This window comes from Drosophila montana, unplaced genomic scaffold (assembly GCF_035044405.1).
Source record: "Drosophila montana isolate Dmon_TW-CO22-7 unplaced genomic scaffold, ASM3504440v1 contig_3319_1, whole genome shotgun sequence".
Lineage (NCBI taxonomy): Eukaryota > Metazoa > Arthropoda > Insecta > Diptera > Drosophilidae > Drosophila > Drosophila montana.
In genome coordinates, this window is record NW_026998204.1 from 636,997 (window position 1) to 661,163 (window position 24,167).

General features: G+C 43.2%; 1 protein-coding gene across 2 annotated transcripts in view; it reads left to right on the forward strand.

Annotated features, from left to right (window-relative positions):
- The window catches only part of Rx (Retinal Homeobox), a 34,175-nt gene extending 11,958 nt beyond the window's left edge, over window positions 1-22,217 (forward strand). For both annotated transcript variants that reach the window (XM_064690978.1, XM_064690979.1), the window contains 4 exons: window positions 1,262-2,422; window positions 2,503-2,669; window positions 20,628-20,793; window positions 20,856-22,217. In XM_064690978.1, coding sequence (XP_064547048.1) covers window positions 1,262-2,422; window positions 2,503-2,669; window positions 20,628-20,793; window positions 20,856-21,556 — 2,195 coding nt within the window. In that variant the 3' untranslated portion in view covers window positions 21,557-22,217. The remainder of the gene's footprint in view (window positions 1-1,261; window positions 2,423-2,502; window positions 2,670-20,627; window positions 20,794-20,855) is intronic.
- The last annotated feature ends 1,950 nt before the right edge of the window (window positions 22,218-24,167 follow it).

The window sequence follows — 24,167 nt, forward strand, 5'->3', positions numbered from 1 at the left end:
ATTACATTAGACAATCATCAGAGCTGGGCTTATGTAATCGAACCAGTCGAATGCAAATTAAATTCCTATATAGTATACATATATATATGTAAGTATATATAGTTTATAAGTACATCAGAAAGCAATTACACAAAAGACTATCGAATAATTATAGGTATTTGAGGGCAGCTGAATGGGTAATTGGATTTCTTCTGACGGCGCCAACTGTTTTGAAAAGCCAATTTAACACAGAAATTGAATTTGCTTACACAAAACCAACTGCAAAAGTCAGTGCAAACAGTCGCCCCTCGCCCCCCTTCTCCCTCCTAGCCCCTCCTCGCTCCTCGCCCCTTGCCTCATCTCGAGTCGGCGACAAACTAATGACTTCCTTGCATGTCACGTGATATGTGCCAGCCAGAACGCCCATTAGAACCAGCGACTTTTCGCCCACCCCATTCAATTCAGCTCGCTCGCTTTGGCCTTCGGCATTTGGGAATTTCTGAGAATTTTTATTGCCTCACATTGTAAATACGAGGCGACTAATTGAATGCCGTTTATTAATGGGCTGCCCAACAGGTGTGGGGCGACGGCGGCTTGTGCCAGGCTCTAGTTGGTTGGCTGCAACCCAAAATTAAATAACACATTGTTATTATTAGCGCGCGTCAGGCTTTTAAGCACATGGGCAGCGACAGCTTTATGACTTGGCCAACTGTCCGCCAGCCCTCGAAGGCTAATTAAAATCTAATCAAGCGCAAGGCAAGCAAATGCTAGTTTATGTTACAATCTAACCGAGCACTGTCGAGGCCACTGTGTACACCATGATTTAATTATATTCCCGTGACCCGAACCAGTGCCTTGTGCCAGCCAGTTACATAAAACGATGATGGATTTACTAAGTGTGACAAGTTAGAGTCTGCCAAGCGACTCATAAATACCCTGTGAATTGGTCAACTGTGCTTCAGGCTAATTTCAGTCGAGTTGTTTGAGTTGCTGACAATAAATATTCGATTCAATCTAAAAGAAAAACAGCTCGAACTGAATCGAGCATGTTCCCAACTTGACTCCTGCGGCTGTGTTCGAACTCGAACATGTTGCTGAGTCAAGCAGGTCGAACTACGTTTGAATGAGATGTCTTCGGCTGAGTGATTCCTTTATTAATGAATCGTGTGAGTATCCGAATTTGATGCAAACAAACCGAGCGACAATCTAATACCCTGTTTTTCTCTATACGATCTATACCCTGTATGCTCTAGCTCTATTTACATTTGTGTACTTTTTGCAGGCGATGGTGATGGCTCCATGGCCGAGGACGATGCCACCGATCTGCGCTGCAACATGTCGCTGGCGCAGCTGCGCCACATGGATAATCACATGGCCAACATGCTGCAGCAGCACGCCAAGAATGGTCTCAGCTATGGCCCGCCGACTCCACCGGCGCCGCCGCCGTCGCAGCAGCCGCTGCCGCCGCCGCATCATCATCATCATCATCATCAGCAACAGCAGCAGCAGCAGCAGCATCACGGCCACGCCCCATTTGGCTACCACAATGCCTTCGGATTTGGCCACGGACACAACAGTCACGGCCATCATCATGGGCACAGCTTTGGGCAGCAGCAGCAGCAGGAAGACGCGGCCGGTAATTACCTCAACTCGATGCACCAAATGGTCGAGGCCAATCAATTGCAGCCGCAGCCGCCTCAGGTGTCCGGTGCGCCGTTGCCGTTGCCGGTGGCGGGCCCTGCGCCGCCTCCGCCCGGCGCCTATGGCAGCCATCAGCAGCACTTGGCGGCGCTCGCTGCGCATGCGCAGGAGCAGCACAACAAATATGCCAAGTCATCGTCGCCGGCAACCGCTGCTGGCAGCTACTTTCTGCCGGATGTTGCAGCAGCAACAACAACAGCAACAACATCAACAACAACAGCAACTGGTGGGCAGCCGGCAGCAGCACGCGACTACGACGAGCGTTCAATGTCCTCAACAAGCGATCTGGAGGACGAGGAGGATGATGCGGCAAAGCTGCAGCACGATGCCAACATTAACATTGATGTGACCTCACCGCCCACACCCCGACCCATGGCCAGCAGCAACAACAACAGCAGCAGCGGCAGCGGCAAGCGTAAAGCTTCCGCCTACTGTGATGATAATGAGCCGAAATTAGCCAACGGTCAGCAGCTGGGCAATTATGGCATCAGGGCGCGCAGCCTGGACGAGGTGCAGCAGCAGCAGCAGCAACAACAACAACAACAACAGCAGCAACACTTTCCACACGAATATCGCAGCAGCAGCAACAACAACAACAACAGCAGCCAGGTGGAGCATGTGGAGCGTCTGAATGGGGACAACGACAGCCTGGTGAATGGCAGCTGCGCCTCCAGCGAGGATCTCAACCAGACCAACAACAGCGAGCAGGGCGAGAAAATCACATCCGGCAGCGATGATGAGGGTAAGTTGCAACTAGCCTCGCTCTCTCTCCCACTCTCTTCCACTCTCTCCCCCTCTCTCTTGTACTCTCCCCGCCTTCAGGCCAAGACGACAACTGTGCCAAGAAGAAGCATCGCAGGAATCGCACCACCTTCACCACATATCAGCTGCACGAGCTGGAGCGCGCCTTCGAGAAGTCGCACTATCCGGACGTCTATTCGCGCGAGGAGCTGGCCATGAAGGTGAATCTGCCCGAAGTGCGTGTCCAGGTGAGTTACGGCCACAGGCCAGTTGATACTCTTTACCAGCTCCGATTTATTTGCCAGCTAACTTTGCTAATTGTGCAATCAACATGTCTGCTCAGCCAGCGCCGGAAATTAAATAATTTCCGTTTGCAATTTATTTTAACGAAATTAAGTTGTGCCAACTTGTGCAGACACCTCTCCAGACAGATCCTAGCTTCGCTGCAATATGTTTTGGTCAGCTTGACAAGGATTTATGCCTGCAGCAGATTTATTGACCTGCAAGTTCTCTGGCTACTTGTATATTCGCGAAATTTAACAGCTGGCTGAAGAAGGGGTTGTGCATTTTCTTAAATGGAGTGAATAAGTGTTTACATAGATTTTTGAAAATGTTCTTGAAGTAAAGCAGATAAAAAGCAAAGAAATTCGCACGTTTTCCACCAATTTTCCACGCTTGCGAGTGGAAGTCAACGTTTACGTTAAAAAAAGAAACAACTGTTAAAAAGTGTAGATTGATAGCACTTGGCTTGATCTGTGCATTGATCATCAGTCAGTCAATCAATCAGTCAGTCAGTAGAAATTGTTTTTAATGTATGCTTCATAGATTCGATTGGTTACTTTTTTTCATCGATTTGATGCACTACTCAGCACCTACAATCATCATCAGTCAATCAATCAGTAGGAATAATTTCATGTTTATTCCTATAAATTCGATTGCTTTTTTATTCTACATAGACAATATGTATATTTTATAGTTTTTTTGCACCTGACAGCAGTCAGTCAATCAATCAGTCAGCCAGCAGAGATTTGCTTGCTCTCTCTCTCTCTCTCTCTCTCTCTCTCTCTCTCTCTCTCTCTCTATCTCTCTCATAGATTTCTTGTACCTGCCAGCATCTATCTTTTCATCTACAATGATCATCGGTCAGGCAGTCAATCAGTCAATCAATCATTCAGTATAAATATCTTTAAATTCTCTTTCATAACTTTCTTTCACCTTCCTGTATTCCCCGAATAGATCTTCAATCACATTCGTATACTCAACCTACCCCCCCCCCCCCCTAATTGAGGGAGTACCCTCACCCATTGTCTGGCCCCGAAAGGAGTAACTTTTTCGCAGCAAAAGCAAAAACTTACTCAACTTTCTTTCAGTGCATATTAAAATTTATGTCTCAATTGCGAAATGACAATGCAAATGACAAGGCTCGCGGTCTGTGATATCCATATTTATGCTGAAGGAATTATGCACTTTATGAGGATATGCGCCTTCTGCTTTATGCTCGGCCCGCGAATGCATGTCTGGCAGCCATTCGTTTCGGGTGGCAAATTGCGACATTAACGGGCGGGGCGCCTCGTAAATTCCTTTCACAGCGGTGTAGCATAAAAGACGCCCAACAAACAGTTGCCGAAGCCCAAACGCAGGGTTAAGGAAGTATTCAAGAATTGAAGGGTTCGAGTGGCATCTATATACTAAAAGAAATTACCCGGCGTTGCCTGGGTCGCCCAAATTTCTATTGCTTTTTTTTTAATATTATTGTTTTGAGAATAATAACAAAGTAAAATATAAAATTTGAAAATTTGAACCGGCAACCTCACTTTTGCTAGTTCGACGCTAAGTAGCTTCTTATTGTGTGGCAATCTAATTGCATAGCTGCACACTGGAGAATAATAACAACGTTAAATATAAAATTTGATAATTTGAACCGGCAACCTCACATTTGCTAGTTCGACGCTCAGTAACCGCTTTTTGTGGCCATCTAATTGCATAGCTGCACACTGGAGAATAATAACAGCGTTAAATATAAAATTTGAAAATTTAAACCAGCAACCTCACATTTGCTTGTTCGACGCTCAGTGTCCGCTTTTTGCATAGCTGCACACTGGACTCGAGTTGCCTTGTGGCATAGTTTTATGTGTTATTCTAAGCCATAAACTGTGGGTAGCTAAGTCGGGCGCCCGAGGCCCGACCAAAGGCTGCAGGCGACAGTCAACTGACGGCAAAGGACATATCAAATTTCATGAAGTCGTTTCCTCCAGACGACAAATCATTTTTATTGACTAAACATTATCGTGCCGCAACGGTTGCAACTTCGCGGCGACACTGACTCTCCCTCTCTCTCCCTCTCTCTCTCCATCTCTCTCTCTGCCTGGCAACACAAATGTATGCACATAAATAAATAAACAAATATACAAAATATACGAAATACCAAGTAAATATAAACGAAATACAAAAGTAATGAACGAAAATCGCATAAAAATTTCTTGCAACGCCGCGACGCTGCGATTTATCCGCGTTTTTCTAGATGGCGTACGGCCCTCATGTGTCACTTTGTCAAATTGACACGAATTCAAATTATGCCACAGCCCGCGGAACACCCCTGCCCAACTTCCCCCCTCAAGCCACTCGACCCCGTAACCCTCGCCCCTGGCAGTGTACGAGCCGGGCGCGTCCCCAAGTTTAACTCGTTTTTTCGATTTGGTGGGCACATTTTTTGGTCTGCACAAAGGTCCTGTGTGTGTCTGTGTGTGTGAGTGTGTGTGTGTGTGTGTGTGTAATCACATTTGCGGTTAGTTTGCATGAAGTTCTAGTTATCGTTTCGGGCTGGGAAATTGCTTGGTGTGCAACTCGTTGAAGGTGGAAATTTGTTTTGATTAAGTTTGCGCACATACACACAGAAAAGAAAAAAGAAGCTCGTAAGAATGTTGCAAGCGGGTGATCACGACTGCCCAATACCCGCTCAAAGACAAATTTATCAAGAGATGTAAATTATTGGAGCGATCTTTAGAGGAGATCAGCAGGGAACTACCTGTTAGATAGATATTGCCACCTATTAGATGTGAATATGCACGAATACATATTTCAAATTTCAAGTCTTTAGCCGAAAAATGCAGATTTATAGCTAGATTTTTCCTATTTGCCGGTATAGAGTATATATTCCAAAGTATTTATACATAACAAGCATTTCGTACTAAGGCAATAAGTATTATATATGTGTGTGTGTATGTATGCGGGCGTGCGTGTGTGTGTTAGTGTATGCATGCATGTATATATGTATGTATGCATTTATGCTTGTTTCCTAATATCAAACGCAGACCAAGCTTATTTGACGCTGTGCTGCAAATTTAAATAAAACGAATTTCTACCAAGTGCTCTTCTCCTCGATTCTCAAGAATTTAAGTAGGCTCTGCAGTTTTTCATGCTTAGCAAGTAGTGTAGTGCTATTTTTTTTTGGTGTTTTTTATATGTATGTATGTACTTGTATATGTATGTATGCACTTGTATGTATGTATGTGTTCATATGCATGTACATATATATTTATGTACATATATATTTATGTGAATACATATGTGTGCATATGTACATATGTACGCATGTATGTATGTACATACATATTTATTTAAGTACATATGTGTGTATGTATATATGTATGTATGTATATATGTACATATATATGCACATATGTATGTATGTATGTATATATGTACATACATATGTATGTCTGTATATATGTACATATGTATGCACATATATGTATATGTATGCACATATATATGTATTTACATATGTATGTATGTATGTATATATGTATGTATGTATATTTGTATGTATGTATGTACATATGTATGTATGTACATATGTATGTATGTACATATTATATGTATGTATGTATGTATGTGTGTGTATGTATGTATGAAGGTATGTATGTATATGTGTATGTATGTGTGCATATATGTAGGTATCCGGACATGTATTCTTACATGTACGCATGCAAGCATTTTTACAAAGCAAACATGCATACATGTAACATATGTATGTACAAACAGGCATCCATACATATATGTACAAACAGGCATATATGTTATACATATATGCAAACTTAAGACCGATAAAGCCTGGATTCAAACAAACTTAGATGGTAAACAAAAGAGTTTCCTACAAACATGCGAGTGGAATTTGCCGATCCCGATTACACAAGGTAACTACAGTGAAAATTTCAGCTTCCTAGGTCTTACGGTTTGAGCTGTGCGTTGATCACCAATCAGTCAGTCAGTCAGTCAGTCAGTCAATCAGTCTGTCAGTCAGGACACACAGTTTTATATATATAGATATTTCGAATGTACGAATATACCCCTTTTACAAGCAAAGGAAACCCTTAGGAGAAAACAAACTGAACTATGGCACAGAACGAAATGGATTGGAATGGAATGGAACTGAACTGAGTTGTTAGTTGTTGGCCCACGTCAAAACGAATAAGAGGCAAAACTCTAACCCAGACCCGATTGCAGAGTCAGTCAATCAGTGAGCCAATGGGGCAATATTCGGCAATTTCTCGTTTAGATGAGTTCATTTTGGGGCTCTGCTTGTGGAGGAGATAGAAGGGGGAGACGTTCGGGTTTTGGGGACATGCATTGTAATAGATTTGCTAAATGTTTGTTTAAAAAGTTTGATTGGATTTTGCATTTGATGCATTGTGTTGCCGTTGTTGTTGCCTTTATTTGTTGTACTGTGTGCATTTTTGTGGCTTGTTTGATTGTTGTTTAAATGGCCAATATTGCCTGCCACTCGCTTACATTGTAATGGAGCAGTTGTTGCTTGACGAGAAACAAAACAAAATTCAAATCAAATTGAAATTGTGTCATTTGCGGTTACTCTTGCCAAACCAATTAATATGCCCAACCACAAGGGGCTAACAATATCAAGAGAGAGAGACAGAGAGGGAGACTATGGAGTGGCGGCTACTCGGCTTAGGCTGAGCTTATCTCAGATCGTAACCAAAACAAAAAGCGTTAAGCCGGCAAATTAAACAACAGATTAACGAGCTAAACAACCACAACAATATAGACACAACCTCACAGACACATCATTAACACACACTGGAAAAACACAGCGAGTCCATCAGCTGCCTTTTCTCTTCCTGTTTTTTTTTTTGTTGGTTTTCCTTTACGATGTGAGCCTGAACATATGGCCCGAAAGTGGCGCATAGATGACAATTATTTTATTTGGATTACACACGCTGACAGCCAGCAATTTGTATCGGAGGGTTCTGACAGAGACATTTCTTGGCTCGATTAAGGGTTAAATGTGCTCCAATCACACGCCGTATTAAACACAATCGAGTTGAGCAGAGACCGAGCCAGACAGCCAGACAGGCAGGCAGCAAGAAAAGAGTTTAATTAAAACCTAATTTAGCATGGCAAAGCAAAGCAAATCGCAAGTTTAACCACGCTCTCAACTCTGCTCTGGCTCTGCGGGCTTGATTGATGGTTCTCACAAGTTGAGCTCAAATGTCTCTAAATATAACACTAAATAAATAGAAATGCCAGAGCCAATTGACTAAACGATTAGCTTGAGAAACAAGTATTTAATATGAGAAGAATTTTCTTCAGGGTTTGATCCGAGAAGAATTTTCCTCTTTGCGGCCCAAGCAACATCATACTTTATTTATTATTTTTTTCAAGGCACATATTAATTTTACTTTATGCATAGTCAGAAATAAAAATTCTCTTATAATTTGTTTAAAAAAAAAACACATATTTTTTATTTGCATAAAGTACTTTGTCGGGATTTCGTCTGCCTTATAAATAAGTACACATAATGCCAGCAATTGAGTACATAAAAGTTAGTTAACATTATTTGTCATATCAACAAAAAGCTGTAGAAATATTTAGCTAACGTTTTGAAGCATGCATTGCGTGTCTGTGTCCTCTTGCCTGTTTGGCTTGAGTAAATCATATGAGAAAATAAATAAAGATATTTTCTACACTAACATGTTCGCATTGAGTGCGTTTCACAAATAGTCAACGAGGATTCGGCAATTTTTCTAATATTTTATATTATTAGTAGGAAAAACAAACAAATAAGTAAAATGCCTGTCAATTATTTTGCATGGCCAAATGATTAAATATCGTAAAACTGTCAAAATATGTCAAGTAAGAAATGCCAGGCAAAGCAAAACATTAAATATGCACAAAAAAACCTACATGTGAGAAATGTTTATTTATCTGCATATTGCGCATACGACGTGTGTGACGTGACTGTCTCCTCGCCGTCTCTCTGCGTGTATGTGTGTGCCCGTGTGTGTGCATAAAAAGCAAACAAATAAAAATGTCATTTCTCTAACAAATAAAATAGATTTTTATTGCATTCCACTTGCCTCCACATTGCCATGGCCCGTCCCGTCCCGGCCTCAGTTAAATGTTTATTTCTTCTGCCCATGCCCCGCCGGCACAGTCTGTATTGTCTGTAACGCTCCACTTGGCTACCAATATATATATTTATATAGCGACTGTCGATTCGATTCGCTTTCGTTTTCACATGTCATAATAATAATAATGCATATTAGGTTCATTTGGGAGCCTCTTGCCGGGGCCGCTAGCCATTTGCTTTTTATTGAAATCCTATACAAATCTAATAAAGAAAATAATCAGAAAGTAGCAAACTACTGAGCCTGAGTCTGAGCCTGAGCCCAGGGCCCAGAGCAGGCCAAGTTGTGGCGTAATATCAAATGAAATGCCCCAAATTGAACTGTCGACAATTGCATAAATGGGCTCATTTCCCTCTCCCCCTCTCTCCCTCTCTCCCTCTCTCCCTCTGCCTGCTGCTCTGGGGAAAAGTGACTTTTTAGCATATTTAACGTATTGTTTGGCTGGGCGTTAACAGTTTGCTCTGTGGGGAAATTTAGTTCACAATGCAGACAATTGGGCACTCTCCGTGATTTGATCGGCGCCCAAGTGACCTAGGCTGACCTCTGAGCGCGGCCAGCTAATAGATTGGCCTCCAATTGCGCGCATTTACACAATTAATGTAATACAACAACAAAAAATGAATATAAATATAAATAAAAAATAGCTGGCTGACAGCTGCTGTAAAGCGCTCAAGTGCCGCTTATTAATGCGTGGGCGGGTAACAATTAACACATTATGCCACCTTTGACACACACACACACACACACACACACACACACAACAAATTTGAGCCCACAACAAAGCCAGCGCAAGGGTAAATAATAATAAATATAAATAAAAAGCGGCCAAGTCAAGTATGAGGGTTGTCCCAGCTACATGTGTGTGCATGTGTGTGTGTGTGTGTGCGTGTGTGTGTGTGTGTTGCACATCTGCTGCTTATGAAATTATGCTGAAATAAACTGTCCAGCAAAACAAAGCGAACGAACTAACAGACCCAACACTTGAAACGAGCTGACTAATTATGCCAAACAAATATGAAAAAAACAAAGAAATATACAAAAATCCAGCGTCAATTATTGTGTGGTATGCAAAATGGTGTTAACGGGCGGCTACAGTGTGACCAGGCTATGAAGTACAAGCGTGAATGCTTTAAGATTTAAATTCGATTCTAAGTGAAATATGCATTAAAATAGTTTTTAACAATTTGCCAATTTATCTTTACGGAGTAATACAGTATGACCAGGCTAGAGAGCACAGGCGTGAATGCCTTAAGGCTTAGGACCAATTTTGAAGGTAATGTGATTTTATCTTTACGGCTACTGTATGACCAGAGAATAACCCACAAGCACAAATGCTTAAAGATTTACGTATAATTTGAAGTGAAATGTGCATACTTTCAAAAAGTTCTCAACGATATAGAAGTTTATACTTTGCTTTTACGGATGGGTCACAGTATGACCAGGCTATGAAGTACAACTTTTCAGTTCAATTTGAAGCAAAATGTGCATGTTTTCATATAATTTCTAAGCTTTTCATGCTCTTGCATGGAGTATATATAGAGTATTTAAAAAAACTACCCGGTTTTACTCGGCTCAATTGAATAATATTCAATAAATAAGTGTGGTACGGAAATTATTTGTGTAAGTCGCAACAGTTTCAGACATATACAAAGCCGTTCAACTTGCAAATCCACGTCTAGGCATATACATTATTTAATATAAATATTTATAAAAGTAAGATAACTTTTCTTTACTCTATTTGATCGGGTGATCGAACCCCAAGCTTCGTGATCGTTTAATCAGCAGTTTCCTCCACTTGAAGTTTGCATTTTTCGGTTACAACCAAAAAGAAAGTTTCAGTACAAATTTCAGCTGCTTTGATCAGCAATCAGTTTGCAGTCGTCGACAGTCGTCATAGTCATGTTTGACTGTTGCAAAGCGAACTAGTCTCTCGCTTTTGAGGCTAGCTTGCTGGTAACTTGGCATATATCAAGCTCTATGGGTTTTTTATGAAAACTACGTTTGTTTATCTCTTCTTTTGTGTGATCAATAGAAGCTCTTGGCTTTTATGTTGCGGCAGGCTGTGCCGCTTTCAATTAACCCCCATTAGAAGCTGCTGCGCGCTTTACAAAGCTGCCAAAGAAACCGCCCGAACGTAGGCGGCTGCCAAGGATTTACCTGAGATCGGTAGACGCCCAGGCAAATGCGTGTCGCAATCAATTAAGATCGAGATGCCAAGAGATGACGCAGTTGTCAGAGCAGAGAGCAAGAGAGAGAGAGAGAGAGACCAGGTCGAGGTCGAGCTAGCGCAAGGATAACGTCGGCGGCGGCATCGTTTGTGGCGGCATTTTTGTTTGTTTGCCGCAATGGCATCCAATTTCATTCCTTTATGCGACTTATTGAGTTTGCGCTGGGGCAGAGGCAGAGGCAGAGGCAGAAGACTTTGGCTCAGCCGGCTCCTGGCCAAAGGGTGTCGTCTGTGTTGTCTGTGGGCCTCTGGGCAGAAACTTTAAAGCAGCCGCCTTTTGTCTGCGCAAAGTTCGTGGCATCCTTTGGCCAGGAGATGCCAGGGCAATGTGTGCGTAATTTAAGCTGCGAAACGTGTCCTTTCTGAACGGGCCCCGTCATTTGTTTGGCTAGTGCGTCGTGATTGCGCTTTTGCCAGCTAATCAAATCAAATTGCGCAATGTGGCAAGACAAGCGCGTGCATCGGCTTAGTATCCTGCGAGTCCTGCGTGTCCTGCCTACTGCTAGTGGCTGCCACTAAGAATCGATGAAAAACAATGCGGGCCCATAATTTGCTTAGGCATCATATCAAATTTAGCGTAACCTGTCAACACATTTCAATAAAAGTGTATAAATCAAAAGGAATGAAATTATAAATCATTTCCCCCCCTCGCCGGTCGACGGGCAGTTCAACCCCTAGCACACAAACATAACCTCACTTGACATTAGGGGTAACAAAAAAAAAACTGAAGAGAAAAACAAAAAGAGGGCAGCAAACATTGCGCTGCATGCCAACCCCTGCCCACCCCCTGCCCACCCCCTTCCAACCCCAACCTCCAGGCCATTTGTTGTCCTCCAAATATGTTTGGCTTAAAGTGAAACAAAATACGATCAAATGCAATCAAGCGAATACAATTACAATTACTGTAACAATTTTTGTTATGCGAATTTGTTGTCTGAGATCTGAGTAGAAGCTTAGCAGCTGTAACTAAAGCCAGCTCTGAGAAATCTCGCCCAGCAGCAGCAGCTGCTCCGGAGTCCAGAGTCCGGGTCAAAGCTCAGCTGAAGCACTTCAGACGTCAAGTGCATGTCCGTGTGGAAGGACTCTCGAGGGGGGTGGCTCACCCCTCGCTCTGATCTGAAATTATGAATATTATTCAATTTGTGTGCCTAAATGCTGTGTAATGAGTTGCACATCTGTTCGCTTGAAGGCCTTGAAGTGCGCCAGGAGTCAAAAGTTAGCGGCAGGCACAGGCACAGGCGCAGGATACGCAGCCCTGTTGCGAGTCGAAACTTTTGCATTATTATTATTATTATGTTTTACGTATTATTATTATTGCATTAAGGCACTTGCACACTTTGATTGTGTTATGTGTCAGATGTCAAGAGCGCGTTGAATCCCTTTTTAAAATGCTTCACAGCAAATCGAATAAACTGGCAAATTGTTTTTCCTTATACTTTCATAATTGTTATTTTGCATTAACGAGCAGCAAATTGTGTACTAAACTGATTTGCTGCGGCCTTAGATATTTTGTTTGGTATATGAAAAATATATATCTTCAAAAAAAGTACATTTTTAATGGAAGTGTATAAAGTATTTCGCTAAAAGCAATTTCTGGGTACTATTCTCACTCCGAGGAAAGGAGAAATGAGCATATTTTGAGCAGGGGCGTAATGAGAGACCGTACCCTTAAATATAATAATAATATAATATCTAATAATTATAATGAAAATTGTAATAATTTTGAAGTTAACAACTGTCAAAAAAATTTTATTATTAATAATAATACTAGTAATACTAACGCTAATACTAATACCAATACCAACACTAATACTTGTGCTAATGCTAATGCGAATGCGAATGCGAATGCTAATGCGGATGCTAATGCTAATGCTAATGCTAATGCTAATGCTAATGCTTATGCTACTGCTCATGATAATGCTTATGCTAATGTTAGCACTAATACTAATGCTAATGCCTATGCTAATAATACTTCTACTAACAATTATAATATTTAATGATAATAATAATAATATACATTATAATAAAATAACAATAATAATATTAATAACCAGTAATAATAATAATTATAGATCTGTGTAATAATGATAATAATACTAATACTAATGATATCAAAATAATACTAATAATGTATTGGCTTAATGCATAAAAAGTGTTGCTTAGCCAATTAGGCAGATATGTAATTGTATTCTATCTCGTAACTAAGATCTTGATACCCGAGAATGGCATTATTCATAGACCTTTTTTGGCTGCTGCCACAGCACGTCCATTACAGTTTTGATTAGACCTTGTAGGCACATTATTGTTATTCATTCTTAACTGAGTGTATCTTTGAGTATTGAACAATTGACTCAAAGTATGCCGCGCTCGCAGATGAATCTCAAGCACAGAGTCTCACGGCTGCTGTCAGTTTAAATGAGCGTTGGCTTAACTTGTCAAATTAGTCCGGAACAAAACAATTTCGATTTCGGGGGCTCACGTGAGTCAATCAAAAATACACACAAACGATAAATAAATAAAACGTAACGAAGCTCAAAAGAAATTTTCAACGAAATGCGGCAGGTACTTATGAGGAGGTGCCCCCCCAAAAAAAAGAGAGAGAGAAGAGAAAAAAAACGATATGTGAAATGTGACTTAATCAGCTTTATATAAATGCTTGTTTTGACAACGACAACGACAACGGGAACAGGAACGACAACGAGGAGTGGAAGGCTCAGCTTGAAGTTGTCGCTCAGGGTTTTGCTTGTCAACCCACACACACACACACACACACACACGCACACACACAGTCTAATTATGTGTGGCACAAGCTGCTTATAATAATTATACAAAATAAAAGAGTATAAATATTTATGGGTTGGAATATGCGACATGGTTGTGGGGCCTTTGATTTCCGCTTTTAATTAATTTGTGTAACATGCTAATTGGTTTTATGCGTTCTACTCCAATCACTTGCCTATTATTCAATTTCAAATAATGTGCTTGTTCTCGTTTCTGTTTTTTGCTGCGGCTGCCTGCTGAATAAATCATAAAACACTTAAATAATTTTCCGTGCGCTTTGCCACTTTATTATGTGCTAATTAATCACCTAACAAATTTTTCGGCTCGCTTTGTTGCTTTAACATTTTTAGCGCACGCAAAATATACAAAATATAATTAAGTTATCAGGCCGAGCAGCAACAACAACAACAACAACTCGAACTTGAACAACTTTTAATATATGCAGCAAAGTTTTAGCCACTGCACAGACAGAGAGAGAGGGGAGAGGGGGAGGCTCGCAAGTGGACTAATTTATTTTGTCATAAGACATTATTCAAATTATGCGCGTAATCAGCCAGGGTTGCCAACTTGGCCAAATAGCCGCCAGCTAAACTCCGTGTGCTTAGAACTACAAAGGACATGCTCTTCGTTGTAAGCGAGGGCTGTTCCAGCAGTTAGTCTATGGCGTCTTGTATTGTATACTAGAGGGAAGTACAAACTATGGCCAGGGTCAAAGAAGGTGCTTAATTTGTTGCAATACACATTCCAACTACGCGTCTCACTTCTTTATTTTGCCTTTTTCCTTGTGAATAACAACAAATTAAACAAAGAAATGCTGGAGTTGAACCAGCGACTTCTCGCTACTCATTCCGACGCCCGCACAGCTAAAGCTTGCTCACGTCTTCACGCTTTCAAAGCACAATTATAAGACGTATCTCTTGTTGTTTTTCATACAAATTCTGTTTACCATTTTTCAACACTATAAGCTCTAGTTTTTCTGAAAATTCCGTTTAAGTGTTCACTTTCGATTCAAGAACAAGCTGCAGTAACAATTTTAGCAGCTGCCCTCGCACTTAACCTGGATCGTCTCACCTTGCTACAGTTGCAAATTAAAAATGCGTCGTGCGAGTGTCAACAGCACTTACGGAGAGAGAGAGAGGGAGAGAGTGTGAGAGAGAGAGAGAGAGAGGGAGGGAGTGCAGGCCATGTAAAGCGTGTGACAGACGAACTACGTCCAACCCAAGTCCTAATCACTCGCTAGCCCATTCCCATTCCCAATCCCGGCTCGGACGCGCGATTCTGGTCTGGTATTTGCGTCAGGCAACCAGCTGCTGCTGCTGCTGCTGCTGGGCATATTTGTCGTCCTTTGTAGCCGATTTAACTGCTTATTAACTGTGCGTGCGTTCGTCCTTTGTGAGCAACCCCCCCGCCCCGCTCTCGTTCGGCTCGGCTACTGCTCGGCATGTCAGCAAGTAAATAAATAGCTAATTAAATACAGGGTGACACGTGGCGCTGGCAAACACACACACACACACACACACGCCCCGACAAACAGCCCAACGAGCTAGTCGAATTACCTAGCCCCTCACACCCCGCCCGCGTCCAAGTCAAAGTCAGTTGAAGTTGAGCAGAAGAAGAAGTAAATAAAAGGCCACAATTGAAATTGAGGGAAATTCGAGCGCGTTGATCGAGTGGGTGTTGAGCTTGGAGCGGGGTCGCAGACGCAGAAGGACACTCGTCGCACGTTTCTCAACACTCGCCTTTGACTTTTCACATGCGATATTCGAGGCGTGGCATCTTGTCTGCGGCTGGCAGCACGCCACGGGCGGGGTTAAAAGGGGGGGTGCAAAGTCGTGTGCCTCGCTTTGTGTTACAACGTTTTGAATGCAAGCGAAACTGTTATTAAGGATAATTAGGCAGTCCAGCAGACACTTGGTAAATCCTAACGCCTATATTGCCAGGCCAAATGAATAGCTAGTATTGACATCCATTCCACGTCTCAAGAAACTGATTTCTTAAAATATCCTTGAAAGTGAGTTTTATCTCCATTTTCACCTAGAGCGGTGGATTTGCCGAAAAGTGTGAAACACATCTGGACTGAGTTTTCACAAAGTTCTTTAAAAATGCTTTTGAAAGCGATCTGATGGTAAACAAAGAAGTTGCATGCAATTGTATTCCGCCAATTTTCCACATTTGCAAGTGAAATTCCCCAAAAGCCCGCCCCAGCATGCATATACATCAGACAATGTAAAGATACTCAAACTTTCATTACAGTTTTATATATATAGACAACAATATTCGGATTGAGAAATCTAGAGATCTTTTTAGAACTCAGCAGAGAAAGCTTTCACAGTCCTTTTCAGAGCAGCTCAGAGCGAAGCGGCATCGAGTGTAAATCAATATGCTTGTCGGCTCCTAAACTAATTAAAAAACATCTTATGCTGTGCGCGCTTTGTGCCCGCCAAGCTTTTGTTTGGCTCTAATTTGCCCCGAAACCGAGTCGCAGTCGCAGTCGAAGTCGGGTCGCGGTGGCAGCCGAAACAGGATGCCGGGCATGCAACATGGCCCTGGGGCCTGGGCCTGGGCTGGCTAAGCCCAGTCAAGGGCCGGAACTAAAAGCCAACAAAGGAGAACATGTCATAAACTAGCGCAAAGGACTCCACGCTGTGTCTTTGTTTGAGCTCGAAGCGCGGAGCTCGGGCCTGGCTCTGGCTCTGGCTGGCTGGAATTATGACAGGCGCACATTGAGGCCTGACTGATGTCTGTGTCTGTGAAATCCTGCCGGGCATATAATTAGGGTCGGGCTCAGGTTCACTGGGGTTCGTTTCTGGCCTGGCAGTTTTTTAATTGAATTAAAGCTTCCACACACACGGCCATGCAGATGGCATTGGCATTAGTTTAGGCGCCGCTATCAATATCCTTGAGCGCAACGGGCTGTCCGTCCGGCCCGGGCCCGGGCTCCTAATTACAATGCATTGCGAGCGCGCATTTTTTTTCATTTTTCTTCCATGCAATTAACTGCTTATCGCAACGAGCGGCAAATGCATTCGCTTCAATCAATTTGATTGAATTGCATGACACGGTCTGGTTGATTATGCGATCTATAATTGCAGTGCCTGCGGGCAGTCTAGATTTTATATTGCACGATAAGCACAATTATACGCTGTGTACGAGGCGAAAGCTAGTTAGCCAAAGAGCACTTAGCCGGCCCATAAACGTTTTCCAATTTGTTAGCCACAAAAACCGAGACAGAGGCCCCAACACGGAAGTATTGCCATGCATATGGATGCAGCAGCTGGAGATGACGTCGTGCACAGCTCGAACTATCGAAACATCTTTCTCATTTACACACATCTGTTAACTTTAGCTAAACTCTTTTTCGTGCTCGTGCTCGAGAGGGAGGCACGCGCCCATCTCTAGCAGAAGCCCCTAACAATGAACGTGTAATGACAAGATGTTGCCCAACTGGCCAAAGGCTCTCCCTCTCTCTCTCACTCTCCCTCTCTCTCTCCCTCTCACACTCTCCCGCTCTCGCTCTCTCCGCTGTGCGTAGTAAAAGTTGGCCAACAGTTTTATTAAGCTGCTGAACTCTTGTGTGTTAAAAGTCAATTTTCCAATTTGCAAACTGTCAAAAACATTCGAAAAGCAATTTGTGCCATAGTGCACACATATACCACCGTATGCGAGTGCGAGAGCGAGAGAGAGGAGAGAGAGAGAGAGAGAGAGAGAGTTGAGAGTACAAGCCAAATTGCGTATACGCCTTGTATGCTTTTGGGCGACGACACTTTGCGGCAGAAGTTTTCCAATAAAACGGCAAAACTTTGCTGCGAACAAAATTAAAGAAGACGACGACAACGACAACAGGCACACGATGAGCATAACGGGCGCCATGGGGGTGGCACGTCCTTTTGTGGGGGGTTGCAACGCCCAATGCCATTTAACTACGTTCCATTGGGGTGGACGTCGACGCTGGCAGCGCTGTTTTTGGGGACACGGCGACGCAAATTGTTTGCTGCCAATGTGAAGTTTATGAAAAAGATTAAAGTTGAAAAGTGGTTGACGAGGCGAGCATGAGGGGGGTGGGGGGAGGGGGGAGTGGGGTTGTGCAACGCGCTGTTGCGGCGTGGCGTGTGCTCTGAGCATCGGCTCCAGCTAGAGCTTCACATGAATGCCAAATGCCGCAGGCAGCCATCGGCGTGGATGCTGCTCGACGAGGCAGACGGACGGCGGAGAATGTGGCTAAATTGAAAATGGCTGAAACGGGCTGCCTGTGCATGTGTATATGTGTGTGTGTGCGTGTGTGTGTTTGTATTTGTGTCTATGGGGTGGAAAATTGAGTTTGACGGGAGTGGGAGTGTCGGGGCAGTCGGGGGGGAGTCTGTTGATGCCACAACAGAACGCCCAGCGAGCAACAGCCAAAGATGAAAGCAGACAATTTGCTTGGTTGGGGTAATGCTCATAATCATGATGATGATGATGATGTTGATGATGACGACGTTGATGATGGGCGTGCCACACGTCAATAGTACACACTCTCTCTCTCTCTTTCGCTCTGGCTGCTGCTCTGCCTCTCCCTCATACTCACTCTCGCTTTGCGGCGCCTATGACGCACCATGAATGGAAATTACAAAATTGATTTTGATGATTTAATTAAAATGAAGAAGCACAAACTCAAATTATAACAGTCGCCGAACGGCAGCTCAAACCTTGCTCGCTGCCTGGCTGCCTGGCTGGCTTTTGAGTGGCCCATTTGGCCGCACTCTGCCAAATGTCAATATTCATTTAACATTTGAAGCTCTGGCTCTGTGTGTGTGTGTGTGTGAGGGAGTGTGTGGCCTAAAGCTGCTAACTTTAATTTATTTTCTTCGTACAGATTTGAGCGACAGGAAATTAGACTTTGAGTTGGCTCTGCTCCTTGAGCTTTGTTATTTTTGTCACTCGGCTGTGCTAATTGATCTTGCAAAACAGCCAAAGCTGAAAATGGAAAATTTCTAGAGCTAGTTTCCAGTGAAAAATGTGAAAATAAGCTAAGAATTAAGTTAAATTTGAAATCAGCAGAAGTTTTTTTCAGATTATTATACTGAATGTCAAGTATTGAAAGCTGTATTCAATTTGATCTCAATTAGCCATAATTAGACAAACGTACAGTAAGCACTCGCTCAAAGCAACTCATTAAATAAAATTCAAAAAGTCAGGTAACATTTTCTAATGAACTGAAGTTAAATAAGAGATGCCCTTTCCACACATTTAAATTAAACTAAATCAATCAAATATATATTGTGTACGTCGAGTGTTGCATTGTACGAGGGCTTACTGTACTTGGTACTCCTTGTTGTTGCCTACTTTTTGGAGCTCCACAAAATGTTGAATATGCACTTTTGTGGCATAAGCGGAAGTAGAAAGTGTATTCGTTAGCAATTGTATTGTACACCTAACCGAATAGGCAATTAAACAGCAGCCCGAACAACTTATCAGCCTTAATTACTTGCCAAAGTTGATTTACTCGCATAGAGAAGGACAACAACAAGAACAACAATTCGCTTGCTGTTTGCATTTGCCAACAACATTTACCCAACAGTCGGCGTCGTGCTCTGCGCCCAGGCAGTCGCAGTCGCAGTCGCAGTCGACTGCACGCTCTGCATATTTGTAATGCAAATCAGTTTCTGGCTGTGCGTCAAATTGACAACGAAAATAATTTTACGCGCCATTATGTTTAATTAAACAGCCGCAGCAACCAAAGCGAAAGCAGACAGCACACACACACACGCACACACACAGACATACAGCTGCTTGTTTATGTATTTTGTGGCAGAGCACGACTAAAAATAACAACAACAAGGGCGTCTACAACAACAACGGCTACGACATAATGGTAATGAAATTTCCATCAGAAATAATTTCTTATTAATTTGCGCAAATTGCATTTAATTACTTTGAGCGCAGCAGCAGCGACGCCGGCGGCACAACGGAAATCCAAAATATGCCTCCCACTTGGCAAAGCAGGCAAACGTGCACGCTCGCTCGCTCGCACTCACACGCGCTCGCATGCACGTTCTCATCACTCGCACTCTCTCGCTCGCTCGCTCGCTCGCAGCGCGCTCTGGCTTTTGCTCTCTTTGCTTTAATTAGACAGACGCTCTGCCTGCGCGCTCTGGTTGGCAGAGCTGTTCGAAAGCTTCGCTCACACACACACACACGCACACGCTCACACATTGTAACGATAATTCTAATTATAGCTACGGGCACTAATTGAATTTTATTTCTACAGCATTTGCCGCTTAACAGCTTTGGCCACGTCAATCGCTGTCTCTGCTGCTGCTGCTTGTTGTTGTTGCTGCTGTTACGCCATTTTGTTTGTCCAGCTGTCTGTCTGCCTGCTCTGGTTGCCCATTTCTTCTTCCTCTCTTCTGGCGCCGCATCGCTCTTTAGCTGTCTATCTCGCTCTGGCTTTGTGTGCGGCTGCTTTCATTAACAATTTGGCTGGGCGGCCATTTTGCTTTTTTGTTCGACTTGATGTCTTGTTGCCCGTTCTCCGCTGAGTCTCTTCTTCAGCTCGTCATGGCCGCGTAATTAAGCTCATTCAGTTTTCCAATTATGTTTGATGACCTTCCTCTTGTTGTTGTTGCGGTTGTTGTTGTTGTTGTTGTTGTCGGCTGTTTAGACACTCGCATTTTGCGCCTGATTAAATTAGCGCTCGTCTCCTCGGCTCAAGTGGCGCATTTAATTGCTTTTGCGCGCTTTGCTGTTTAATTAACTGACACTTATGCCGCTTGTTTGCTTTTTATCTCTTTCAGGTCTGGTTTCAGAACCGACGCGCCAAGTGGCGTCGCCAGGAAAAGTCGGAGAGCCTGCGTTTGGGCCTGACGCACTTTACGCAGCTGCCGCATCGCTTGGGCTGCGGTGCATCCGGTTTGCCCGTGGATCCTTGGCTATCCCCTCCGCTGCTGAGCGCGCTGCCAGGTAATTTTTACACGTGGCAGCATTAGATCTTAACTCATTTTGGTTTTTTGTTGCATTCGCAGGCTTTCTTTCGCATCCGCAAACCGTTTACCCCAGCTATCTGACGCCGCCGCTAAGCTTGGCGCCGGGCAATCTGACCATGAGCAGCCTGGCTGCCATGGGCCATCACCATGGGCCGCCGCCGCCGCACGGACCGCACAGCGGACAGCTGGCGCCGCCACCCACCGGGCCACCACCGCCGCCGCATCCACATGCACATGCCGGCCATCATGCGGTGCCGTTGTCTCATCTCTCGCCGCACCTGTCACGCATGTCACCGCACGCGACGTCGCTGTCGCCACATCACGGCAACGTGGCCAGCCTGACGCCCTTGCCGGCGACCGGCGCGACGCCAGCCACGACAACTGCATGCTCGACCGCCTCGTCCTCGTCGTCGTCGCTGGAGTGCAGCGGCCCGGATGTGTGCATGTCACCGCAAAACCTCAGCATTTCCAATGCCGACTCCAATGGCGATCTGCGCGACTGCAGCGATGCGGATGGCGGCAGCTGCAGCAACGGCGCCGGCGGCCTAGAAAAGTGCACCAACGAGCTGCTCGATGTCGGCAGAGAGAGTCCCCCGCCGCCCTCCTCGCTGGCCATCAAGCGCACATCAGCCGCAACGCCGCCTTCAGTGGACATGCGCAGCAATTCGATTGCCACGCTACGCATCAAGGCCAAGGAGCATCTCGATAATCTAAACAAGGGCCTAATCTCCATGGTCTAGCCAGGCAGCGGCTATGGTTCCTGCATTCCTACACATTTCAAGGGCCAGGCACAGCAATTCACATAAGTTAAACTCAAGTGTTAGCCTTAGTTCTTCACGCTAATCTCTCACAACAACTCAACTCCACAATTCAATCAAAATCCACAGAGATACATTTATCTATACATATATGCATATAAGTGAGTAATCGTATTTGTTTAGTTCTGTAATATCGTGAGTGTTTTAGTTTAGTGAATTCGTCGTTGTAAACATCATTTGTATAGCCAAGAACCAGTGAACAGAAAGTTTCTCAACTCGAACTTGCAACATCCGAACGGTAAAGCAAATAAATCGGCAATTCAAATAGATTTTAATGTGCATAGAGATCTATTTGTAATCTTTCAAAAAATTCCTAAAGAAAACTGATTTAAATATTAATATAAAAAAAAAACATCCTAATCCCAATGCATATTAGCACAAAATAAATATACAAGTTTTAGCTCACATAAACTACAACAATTTTGGCATTTGGAGGAAATGAAAATGGGAAATGGCGCCAAATTTTAATTGCAAATCGTTAACCACAAAGTGAAAGCACCGCAGACTGCAAACATTTTCCATTTAAACTCGTTCTATTTCAAATTCATATAATTACAAATAACTATCATAGTTTCAACTACACAATGAGGCAGGGCCCTCCAGCAGTCTGGATAGATGCCAGCCCCCTTCACCCTGCGAACGGGCAGTTTACAACGTCGTGGTGGCGCCAACTTGTAGAAACGGTAGCCAGGTTTGGGGCAAAACTTGGCCTTGCGCCGAATGACCGGCGCTGACTGGTACGTCAGAAATTCTACCTTGCACAGAGACCTCAAAATGGAGACCATAGACAGCCAAGTCGGAGCATTCACCAACCGGTACAACGAACGCTTGCAGCGACACTGCAACCGGGTAGCAAGAGACCTCGCTGGGAGGTGTGTAGTCAGGAGGCTCAAGAGAAGATCGTTCAAGGACCTCCTCCAACCACGACATAGGAGACGCCCCCGAATATTCCCCGACTACTTACGTGACGATGCAGCCTTATTCAAAAAAGCCGCCTTTGACATTTGTCCACGATAAAGCCCAGGATTGGTAAAATATCACGTAAACCAATTGTGATGTAATAAAAATGTTTGCTATTTTTGATTCAATACGAGTCGAAAGAGTTATATCACTCCGATATCGGGCTAAAAGTATTCGAGATATTCAAGTTTTACGATTTTTTCGAAAACTTCAAATGGCCATAACTCAAGTACAGAGAGGGTAGATTAGAGCTAAAATTCCCGAGTTATAGTCAATTGAAGTTTTTAAAAAGAATTAAAATTGGAATATATATCTCTGGAAATATAAGTCCGATACACATACAAGATGCCCAAAAGTAACCCTTGAGCGGTGACAGTTGATGCAATCACAAAGAGTTTATCAGCCACGGTAATCGGCTGTCGAAAGCTCATTAATGACTAAATTAATAATCAAAACCCGAAGCAGTTGCTCGGCGAAGCACTCAAGACGCGACCAGACCAGAAGGGTCAGCCTGGAAAAACAAATTGAAAATACTGACAAGCGGCAATTAAATGCAATTAAAAAGGACTAAATGCACCGCAAACAAAGGCGCATAATGACACATAATTGACAGGAACAAACTGAGGGGAAATACGAATAAATTCGTATAGGTAAAACCTCCAGCAAGTGCCACACATGCCACAGCCAAGTACATATGTGGCAAGTGTAGTAGTCGTCCGTCGAATGTTATAAAATAATGAATAAATTATAATTGATTAACGCCGCGGGCAATTAAAATGCAAGCACGCTGCCCCCAGCGGGGCGTGTCACTTGCCCAAACATATAGTACACAAATAGTATATCCCAAATATATATATATATATATATATCTGCTACAATGTATGTTTACCTCCAGGAGCTGGCCTCCTGTGCATGTGCACAGAATGATAATTGCTGGCAATTACAATGTGTGCTTATCACACGCACAATATCTTGGAAAAATCTCGCTGAAAATGCTTTCAAATGCGAGCATAAACTAGGGGTACGCTTCAGTAAACTGTCGGGGGAAATAACTGAAATAGGGATAGTGCCTAAAATATAAAATGTCGTGTCAGGGGGTGGGAACTCGGGCTCTGTGTCGGGCTTGTTTATTTATTTCAAGGCAATTGCAACGTTGCAATCCATTTGCCAGCAATTTATTTCATTTGATTAATGCATGGGAAAGTACCATTTTAAATGGAAACACTTTAATATAAAATATAATAGCTACTTTTATAACTACATTTTTATAGTAGACGTTAAATTTAGAGCTGCAAACACACGAATACACAACATACAAATATTTTATCATTATTTGCTAAATGAAATGGAATTTTTAGCAATAGTTTTTCAATTTCCATCTAAAAAAAACTTAATTTTTTAACCCATCGATTTTGCATTTTTTTTGTTTAAATGCCAATTGATAGTAGGGATCCGTACGAGTTCATAAAGGTATATCTTTCCAAAATCGGTCCGTTTTTAGCCGAATTATCGAAAAACTCCAAAATTATAACGGCATCGTTTTTTCCCTTGAAAACGCTTTCTTTTGTTTGAA